Source organism: Prunus persica, chromosome G1, assembly GCF_000346465.2.
Source record: "Prunus persica cultivar Lovell chromosome G1, Prunus_persica_NCBIv2, whole genome shotgun sequence".
NCBI classification, from domain to species: Eukaryota; Viridiplantae; Streptophyta; class Magnoliopsida; order Rosales; family Rosaceae; genus Prunus; species Prunus persica.
In genome coordinates, this window is record NC_034009.1 from 13,036,086 (window position 1) to 13,046,400 (window position 10,315).

Consider the following 10,315-nt stretch of genomic DNA (forward strand, 5'->3'; position numbering starts at 1 on the left):
TGGTTGTACCGGCGTATGGGGAGATATTATGATAGTATGGCATGGTCGCACGTGGCGTAGGTTATCCGGCATGTTGACAACCCCATACGTAGCGTTGGTTGTACCAGCGTATGGGGAGATTATGTGAAATACAGAGAAATGAAATAAGGTATCGCCTAAGTGTGGAAACTGGGTTTTATGGAAGAACTACGTGTGGCTTGATCCCTCAAGGAGGGTACATAGGCAGCCTAAGGTTATTAGGTGCAGCCGCCGACTAAATGTTAGTCATAATTTGTATTTGAATTGTTTGGTAGTTGGTTGAGAATTATTGGAAGGCCGAAGGCCATTTATGTGGATTGCATGAAATTATATTGTGCATGCTGCCAGTTGTGAATATTAAATGCGTTTTTATGTAGGTTGAAATTTTGGGAAATATCCAATTTATAGAGGAGACTCTGCCGAAATTTCGGCAGGAAGTCTCAGTCTTTAGTAAGTGGGTCTGGCATCGGGATGATGTCGGGAATTCCAAAGGGTTCGCCTCGGGTTCTGAAAAATTCGGGGCGAGTCCTTTCAGTTAATAGTCTCATATTTTTTTTTTCACCTTAAAATATATAATTTTCTCTACATTAACCACCCTAAACTATAATTTTCCCAATTCAATACCGATTCTCAAATTTCAGGTACAAAAATAATATTAAAAAAACCATACAAAAGCTTAGAAGGAAAATCATAATTTGACTAAATGGTGAAATTAAAATAATTTGATATGAAATATATTGTTAAACGTATCTTATATATATGTGAAAATTTAAATTTATTATTACTAGAATAACCCACCAACATACCATGAATTTGTAGGTAAATATAGCAAATCTCATATATATATATATATATATATATATATATATATAATCTTTTCCCTACCGTCAAACTCAAATTCACTCACATTCTATTAAGAAGGTCACACACTTTGTATTTCTAAAAACAAAAAGAAAGCCTCGCGGGCAAGAGCGCCTGAAGAGGTCAAAATAAAAGGGGGTCCTAACAGATAGCGGGAGTCCATGCTCCTTCAAAACTTCATTAGAAAAACCATGACCTAATTTTGCAACCGCATCCGCCGTGAAGTTAGCCTCCCTAAAGACGTGTTGAAACCGGACGCTTGTAACAGAAGAAGACAGGGCCCAAATATCTTGAATAATCTGTTGGATACACCAAGGGGGGTTAGCTTTACCCCGGATACTGTCAATGACAAGTTTAGAATCCCCTTCAATCACAATGCGATCCCATCCTCTATCAAGAGCAGCGGCAAGACCATCACGAAGAGCAACACATTCAGCAACATTAATGGAATTTTCACCAATATTGTTGGAGCCCGCAATGAGGACATGCCCCTCGCTATCCCGAATGACAAAACCTGTGGAAGCATGAGAATTCATAAGAGACCCATCAGAATTTACCTTAATCCAGCCGGTGGGAGGAGGATGCCATTTAATCATCATGGAATCAGCTGAGTCAAATCTGGCCGTCGAGTTAAGCCTCCAAAAGTCCAAACCAACACAAGCAATAGCATGAAAACAGCTAGCTAGGGTGGCCTTAGAGTCATGGAACACCACATTATTCCTAGCCTCCCAGATTTGCCAACAGATAAGGAGGGCTTTGGAGAAAGGGTCCAATTCAGACTTTGTGGACGTGGGGCTCAGCGACAGAAGCCAAATGTACAGATCACCAGTCTGCGAGGGAAGGGGTATGAGATTAGGAGAAAGAGCCCAAACATCCTTAGCAAAATGACAGTCCATAAACATGTGTTGAATAGTCTCAGGTAAGCTTTGACAAAAGGGACACATCAGACTAATATGTTGCATGAATCTATGAAGCCTGGCTCTCACTTGAATTCTTTTACGAATTAGCAACCAAGCAAAAATCTTCACTTTTAGAGGAATGTTGAGCTTCCATACTTTCTTAAGCAGGCCCACACGAGGGTGGGATGGCTGGTCCTGAAATAGCTGTCATCGGTATGGATTTATTTATTTTTACATTCTTCAGCACATACCGACATTACATAAGAAAATAGCAAAACAATAAATATAAAGACATCACGGGTTCATATTAGGACTAATAATACAACACAAGGTCATTGTTATGGCATAAAAATAATCAAGAGGAAGTCGTCCTGAGGTGTGTGGCAAAGAGGCATTCAAAAATAGAAATATCGGAAAACAAGGAGATGCTAAAAATACAAAAACGAACAGTTGGGGCACCCAGCTTATAATCTCTTCCTAGAGGAAAATGACTCACTTATAATCCCTCCATCCATTTCCTCTTATCTCCCTCACACACTCCATTCAAATCCCTTCTCTATGGTCTTGGTCCTTCCCACCAAAAGTTTCCTCCCTTTTGATCTGGCTTCACCTTGTAGCAGCTTTGGCTAGCCGAAAATGCGGTTTCCCGCGCACAACTCTGAAGATGTGTAGAGTTCAAGCTTTTGCTCTTTCTCGGGTGCCTGCACCATCTTCTTCTACTATGTTGATGTTTGTTTGGTTTTTGTGTTTGTTCTGGTGCTTTGCCAAGTTTGATTTGGGAGGTGATGGTTTTTTTGGGGCTGACTTCTTTTTTCTTGTGTGTGTCTTTGTAATATGTGGGATTATAAGATATTTGGGTGGATTTGTTGGTTGTGCGATTTGTTCGCTTTGTGCCCCTTGGGTGTGGCAGCTCTTCTCTTCAACTTGTCTTGGTGATGTCGTCTCAGGCGATGGCGGAGGCAGCTCTGTTGAATTTTGGTTAGAGTTTGTTAACTTTCTTGCCCTTGTATGGGCTTGTGTGGGCTTAATGCCTTCTAGGTTTTTAACTTGTTGGTTCTTTTGCACTTTATTTGGGCCACTGTTATTTTCACTCTGTTGATGAGCTTAGTGGTTGGATCTCACTTTTTGTGTATTGTTATGCCCTTTGTGAGTTTTTAATGAAATTCACTTCTGACCAAAAAAAAAAAAAAAGATCTGTAAGATAAAAACAAATAAGGCGTGGACAAACAACCTACTCATACACTAACTCAGTTATATCAGTCATGTAAGATCACATGCCAACTGAACCACCAAAAAAAAAAAAAAGCACTCTCGCATTCTTTCAAATTTACAATAAACTCGTGGCATTAGATTCAAAGTAAGTTTTCAACATCAACACCTAAGAGAGTAAACAACAATACAGCACGTACTTAACTTAGAATTCTTCTACGATTGAAACACACTAAATGGTAAACAATAATACAACTCATTACCAGTTTTGTGCTGAAAGGAAGGCTAATAATATAAAATAAAATAAAGTGATGCGAACTCACTTTGAAATGCAGACAGAGGTCACATCTTTGTTCTCCTTCTGGGTCCAACTTCATCACCATCATCATCTATTCTAATTCATTTTCATCAATTATGTTTGCCATCCATACTGATATGAGCCAGGTGGGCCCCAATGCTTTTGATGCGCAACCCACCGCCGTAAACAACAACTCGAAAAATAGGCGGCGTTGATTCATCATTTAACATTAATGGAACACATTTCAGCCACACATTACCTGCCCGTGTCTCTCCTTGAGATATATGCCAATCACTTTTTTGAAAATAATTCGACATATAAAATCGAAGAAAACAAATGTCAACAAATGATTCCGTAATTTCCCAAACAGCACACAAAACTAATTCTGTGTTCTCCAATACGGAAGTCCGAGGAATTTCAATAGGAAGTTCGTAATTCGTACAATCATCATCATCATAGTCCCTAACGTGGTCATTAAAGTAATTGCGAAAAGTGAACCACTCCGGAACTTCATTGCCAGATAGTTTAACCTCAATCCCCTTGCTCCTCTTCACCTGTAAAACAACACAACACAACATAGTCATATATATTATTAATTAGTTGTGCGTGTAGCGCACATACTATAGTATTAACAATACATGTAATATATTCATATTAATTATATAAAATAAATAAAAAAGATAAATACGTTACCTCATTAAATAATTTTGCCATATTTGAAACGTCCAACCCTAAATTATCACATAGCCCATGACAATTAGACAAGTTCATGAATTTAATCAATTGCATGTCTCCGTCTTCCAGTATCTTTGATAATGTTGAAAATCTTTCCAGTGATATGCAATCAGCCATACTGATCCTTTCTATAGACGCTGGAAGTTCTCCTAGAATTTCTACAAGCTTCTTGCAACCACTCAAATAAAGCTCCCGCAAGTTGACACATTTGCTAATGCACACAGGAAGTCTGACAAAATTGCTTTGGGATAGATTAATTTTCCGTAAGTTGGACCACCAACAAAAATTCTCCAAGGAATCAATGTCTGATACATTGCACTCTTTAAAATCCAGCGAGCATCTACCGTATGAAATGTATGCTTTGGTTCGAACCTTCAAAGGAAGTGATTCTGCACTCGATAAAACTTCAGAGATCAAGTTATTTGGAAGTGTGACAAGTTTTGGGCATCCATCGAGATTAATAAACAGCAGATTTTGCAACTCATAAATACTTTGTGGAAGATTTGCAAGGTTTTCACATTTGCATAAATCTAAACGAAGAAGCTTAGTGAGATTTCCAATTGATGAAGGCAACTCTTCTATAGCACTTCCACCTAACCCTAAAATTTGCAGGGCAGTGAGATTTCCAACGGATGAAGGCAACTCTTTTATAGCACTTCCACGTAAACCCAATTCTTTCAGCCGAATGAGATGTCCAATTGATGCAGGCAACTCTCTAATACCAGTTACCCCAAGGTCCAATTCATTTAAGGATTCCATTTTGTCCACAATTTCTGGAAAACTCTTCAACTTTATGCAACCGAAAAGATGAAATTTTTTCAGAGATTTCAACCTAACTTTATTTGGAAACTTCCTGAGTTTATGGCAGTGACAAAAAGACAATACTTCAAGTCTATCCAGATATCCAACAGATGGATGAACCTTGACTAAACTTGTACAACCATTCGCATTCAAGGACCTTAAGTTTTGGCTGCTGGATAGGTCGGGGATTTCAGTTAGGAATAAAGATCCCGTGAAATTCAGAGATGTCAACTTTGTGAAATGCTGTAAAATTAAAAAATAATAAAAATCAAATGGATAGCATTAAAGAAACTTACATCAGTTAATAAATGAGACCTCTTAAAAATATTAAGGGATGAGAGAGAGTTTAAAGTACCTTCAATCCCTCCCCTAGTTGTTTGATGCGGTTACAAAGCATATTGAGCACAACCAGTTGCTTTGGACGAAAACTGGGGGGAAAAGATTGGAACGGACATCCACACCAATCAAGCACTCTTAACGAGTTTGGGAGATAGTCAATATCACCAGAAATGCATGCATTATAGATTATGAAAATTTTAAGATTTTTCATCTTCGAGAAACTATCAGCATTCAAGCAAATCTCATATGGGTTGTGGAAATTTAACTGTCTCTCATCATCGCCGTCGAGAAAATTTAACATGAAGCGTTTATCATCATCTCGCTTGGGAAAATTTAACACAATGCGTGTGATTTGATTTGTTCCCTAACAAAAAAAGGAAAAATGTACTATTGTTACAAAGTATATATTACAAAAATGCAAGAGTTTCAAATTCTATTTTTCTTCAAGATTAAAATAATAATAATTGTTATACTTAACACACAAGATGTAAGTTATTGAATTGAATAAAACATTACACACTCACATGTATAATTTAATTTACTTACTGTATTATTCGCCAAAACATGCTCGATATTTTCATGAGACCACAATCTGCTACGACCTCCGGCTTCAGTGGGCGACTCTTGCTCAACTATGTCCTTACCCATCTCTTCTAGTAAGTCATGCATCTCAATATAATCTAATTTAACACTTATGAGTGCCTTTTCTATGAGCACTTCAATGCCATACCCAGCGTTGAGGCCACAAGCTACAAGTAATTCTGTCACACGCTTTTTATTTCTACCCTTAAAGAAACATGCAATGTCAAGGAAAACCTCCTTTACCCCGTCATCATCCAAGGCATCGGAACTTATTTTGAGAACGTCCTGAATTTTCGTGCTTTTGAAACCATTCAATGCAGCTTCCCATTTATCTGTACTTCCACCACATAGACAAGAACCGAGAACTTTCAAGGCCAAAGGAAGGCCTTGAGCATAGCGTATTGCACGTTCTGCAAGTTTCACATAATCACCCAAAGGAGGCTCACTTCTTTTGAAGGCATGCCAACAGAAGAGCTCAAGAGCTTCAGGATCATCTAAAATCTTGACCTCATGTATTAAATTAACATGATGAGCAGTTAACAGTTGCTTATCTCTTGTTGTTATGATAATTCTACTGCCTACACCAAACCAATCACATGCCCCAACTAACTTGTGTAACTGTTCCATGTCATCCACGTCGTCAAGAACCAAGAGAACCTTTCTACCCCTCAACCATTCCTTTATCATAGTGACTCCCTTATCAACATTGGTCACCTTCAATTTTCTCCCCCCTAGAATCTCAAAAAGAAGAGTCTTTTGCAGTTTGGCTAAACCTCCATGCGACATTGAACATTCTCTAACGCTTTCCAAAAAACAAAAACCTTCAAATTCATGGGCAATTGAATTATAAACAGCTTTAGCAATTGTGGTCTTGCCAATTCCACCAGTTCCCCATAACCCTGCCATACGGACGTCTTTTTCCCCCAAATCTAAAAGCTTAAGTATATATTCTACAGGATGGCACATTCTAACTGGATACTCTGTCACATATAAATATGTACGGTCTCTTACTTGCTGTGAAATGTCTTGAACAATTTTATGAATCAGTTCAGCTTCAGATCTATATCTGCAAATTTAAAAGCATATGAAACATTTAGTCACGTGGCATTTTTCTATAAAAAGTCATTTAAAAAGGCCTTCCTTTGGCCTTGAGCATAGGAACGTACTACACACAAAATGTATAAATTAACTCTTAGAATTTATTTTCTTTTTTCGTCACATCTTATAATTTATTTTCTCAAAAGATGATCGATTAACTCATACATTAAACCTAATGAATTAGTTATAGGAAAAATAAAATAAAAAAGAAACGAAAAGAGAAGGGGGTTGGAAATTTACTCATCGGACAGAGTGAACCCCGCCAATTTTCCTGCTTGTGAAAGTGCTTCCTTCCATCTGTTGACCTTCTCCAAGTTATTGCAGTCCATGTTAGCCAGTGCATCCCTGAAACTTCCTCTTTGATTCCGTACATCTGATGGATTCACCTTGTAAAAAACTGGGATGACCAATTGTTGATTTGATTCTTTGCAATCAAGAATCTTAACAAGCTCATCCAAGCACCACTTTGAGGAGGCATAGTTTTCGGAGAAGACAACCACAGAAATCTTTGAGTCTTCAATTGCTGTGAGAAGTGCGTTTGATATTTCTTCTCCTCTTCTGAGCTCATCATCATCCATGAAGGTGTTAATTCCTTCTCGACGCAAAGCACTATACAAATGGCTTGTGAAATTTGAGCGAGTGTCAAAACCTCTAAAGCTCAGAAAGACATGGTATTTCCATGACTTGGTGAAAGGGGCAGAAGAAGAAGAGGCTCCTTGGTTGGCCATCGAAGCCAAAGATGATTGTTTCAGTGTTTGCTTCTCTCTTTGGATTTGCTAAGCCAAATATGAGTCTTCTTTACTTGAAGAGTTTGGATGTGAGCAAATTTAAAAAGCAACGACGTGAATTCATGAAATGGTAAGCAAGTGTCGCTGAAACTTCCGGTCTTTAGTTATTGACGTGTTTTCACGTGATGAAGAGCCCACAACTTCCTTGACACAACCTGTCAATGCTTGTTGAAAGTGAAACCAAGTTTTGTTTATTGCCACCTGTAGCCAATTTTGTATTATTCTAGGTCCCGTTTGATTCATGGAACAAATTTGAGGGAAAATCATTTCTCATGTCATTTCCCAAGAGATTATAAATGGAAGATTCCTTTCCCACGTTTGGTAATGCTAGGAAAGTAACCAAGAGATATCACTTTATTTCATTTTCCATGTTTGTTTTGAGTAGAAATGGAAAACAAAGTTTGTATAAATTTTCAATTATACCTATATTAAATTAAATTAAAAAAGAATGGGAAAACAAAACTCAAGTTGGGAGGATAACTTTACTTTTCCCTTGTTTTCCCATTGGTCAGGCAACGATTTCTCATTCCTGGACATACCAAACATGGGAAAGCAATTGATTTCTCATCCTCAAGTCTCATTTCCCATGTACCAAATGGGACCTAGAAGGCATGCTTTCGGTGGAGTGCTCTTTAGTCTCTAGGATGTTTTCTCCTTTTGCTGAAAAGTCTCACTCTCTCAAAAGAGGTGTGGATGCTGTTTTGAAGAGATGGAATGAAACTGGGATGACCACAACAATCTACAATGATAATTGTTCTCCTGTATGTATGATGCGTTTTCACATGGTGGAGAGCCCACAACAGGACTTCTTGGGTTTTCCAGGAATGTTGCCCACAACGGGTGAGCAAATTCAAAAGCTTTCTCTTTGCTTTGTATCTGAATTCATAAAAAGACGATGCAGAGAAGAGGAGAGAGAAAGGGAGGGGGGAAAAGAAAAGAAAAATAAAGGGGAGTGGAATGGAGGAGAAAAAGGGGACGACTAGCTTTTGGTATATATGTATATAAATACCTTATGCAAGATGCATTTCATAAAGAAAAATAGGTATAAAAGTAATGGAAGAAAATCATATACGAGTTTTTAAAGTATTAAAATTGGGATGGTTTATTCACTTTTTGGCTTGTTTTTTTTTTTCATGACTTTCTTCCATATAAAAAAGAAAAAAGAAGGTTGTAGGCGAGAGAGAGCTAAGTGCCTATTTGGTTGTAACTTTAGGCGTTTGGTTGTAACTTGGCATGAACTTCTTGAGAATTTCTTGAGAATGAAACTTCCTTGTCTAATACCAAGATATGAAAATGAAAATTTGTCTATTCCGGTGTTTGAGAAATAATTGACAAAAAAACTCTGAGAAACAAGGACCATGAAATGCCACTTTCTTCTTTACTCATGATCAATATTGAGGAAGTCTCAGTGGGAAAACATTCTCTTTACTTGAATTATTGACGGGTTTTCATGTGATGGAGGACAGTGATGGAACTGTGCAGGCACAAGGAGGTGCACCTACACCTCTGGTAGCCGAAAAATTCCATTAGAGCAGCTCGAGTTGCACCTTTGCTTCAAACCAGATGTGCATGCAACATGTTGAACGAAATGCCCAAACCACCTAGGCTGGGCGCTACAGCTACCGCGCATGCTCTTGTTTTTATATATATATTTTTTTAAGAAAGCCTGGCCAAAAACGACGTCGTTTTGGACCAGGGTTTTAAAAAAACGTAAAAAAAAAATAAGGAAACTGCTGCTGCTGGGCCATTTCTCTTGGGCTTTCCAATTTCTATTATTCCTTACTTAATTGTTCCAATTTCTATAATTCCTTACTTTATTGGGTTTTAAGTAGGAGTTATCTTTATTCAATTGAGTTTTGAGAATTCCTTGTTTAAGTGGGATTGGAATTCTCTTTATAAATGACCAATTTAACATTACCCAATTTCATCAAAGTGTGTGTGTATCACAAGAATCCTACGTTTTTTTTTTCCTCTTCTTGAGTACGCCAATCCAAAGTAAGTCGAATGCTTTTTCTTTTTTTTTCTTGAGCAAACGGCAATTCTATTTATCCTTTATTTTTTCTTATTTAGCTCTCTTTGTATTAGTAAGATTAATAGCAAACTCGAGGAGGAAAAGGCTACATGACACACTATTCGAGATATAATTAAATTTTATTTGTTTATTTAATTGATAATTTGATATTTATTTATTTATTTGATAAATTATAATCAATTAGTCATAGGTATAGATATTAAACCCTTATTTTGTTTTAATTGTACAGTTATGGAATGGTACTTTAAGAGAAAGAGTTTAAATCCTCCTTCAAATAATCTGTCTAGTTGCAACCCTCTTACAAATAATCCGCCTAGTTCCAACCCTCCTTCAAATCATCCGGCTAGTTCCAACCCTTCTTGAGATAATCCGTCTAGTTCAAATCATCATTCAAATAATCCGCCTAATTCACATCCTTCCTTGAATAATTCGGGAGGTCCAAAACTATTGGAGGTCACTGAGTTGGATGAAATATTAGCTAATCTTCCTGCAAGCCCTGGACTTAGACATCCAATGACTTATTATAATCCCAATTTTCGAGAAAAAAATCTGAAGAGCCTATCTATAAAGCGATCCGTATCAGCCTAAAAGCCAAAATGACATGCCTCAAACACTTCTAGGGGAGAGTAATTGACGTTTTCTTGTCAAATGGTTT

The 10,315-nt window shown here is 37.5% G+C and overlaps 1 protein-coding gene across 2 annotated transcripts; it reads right to left on the reverse strand.

Annotated features, from left to right (window-relative positions):
- LOC18791425 (TMV resistance protein N) lies at positions 2,017–7,695 on the reverse strand. Of its 2 annotated transcripts, XR_002269945.1 has the most exons (6): positions 7,081–7,695; positions 5,707–6,808; positions 5,177–5,524; positions 3,979–5,064; positions 3,311–3,839; positions 2,017–2,948 (listed from the first exon to the last, which is right to left on the reverse strand). XR_002269945.1 is itself a non-coding variant. In XM_020555979.1 (5 exons), exons 1-5 carry the CDS (start codon positions 7,566–7,568, stop codon positions 3,396–3,398), a joined length of 3,468 nt encoding a protein of 1,155 aa, XP_020411568.1. In that variant the 5' UTR covers positions 7,569–7,695; the 3' UTR covers positions 3,073–3,395. The 2 variants fall into 2 exon arrangements, 1 of the variants encoding a protein (XP_020411568.1); XM_020555979.1 differs by lacking the exon at positions 2,017–2,948 and having other exon boundaries at positions 3,073–3,839.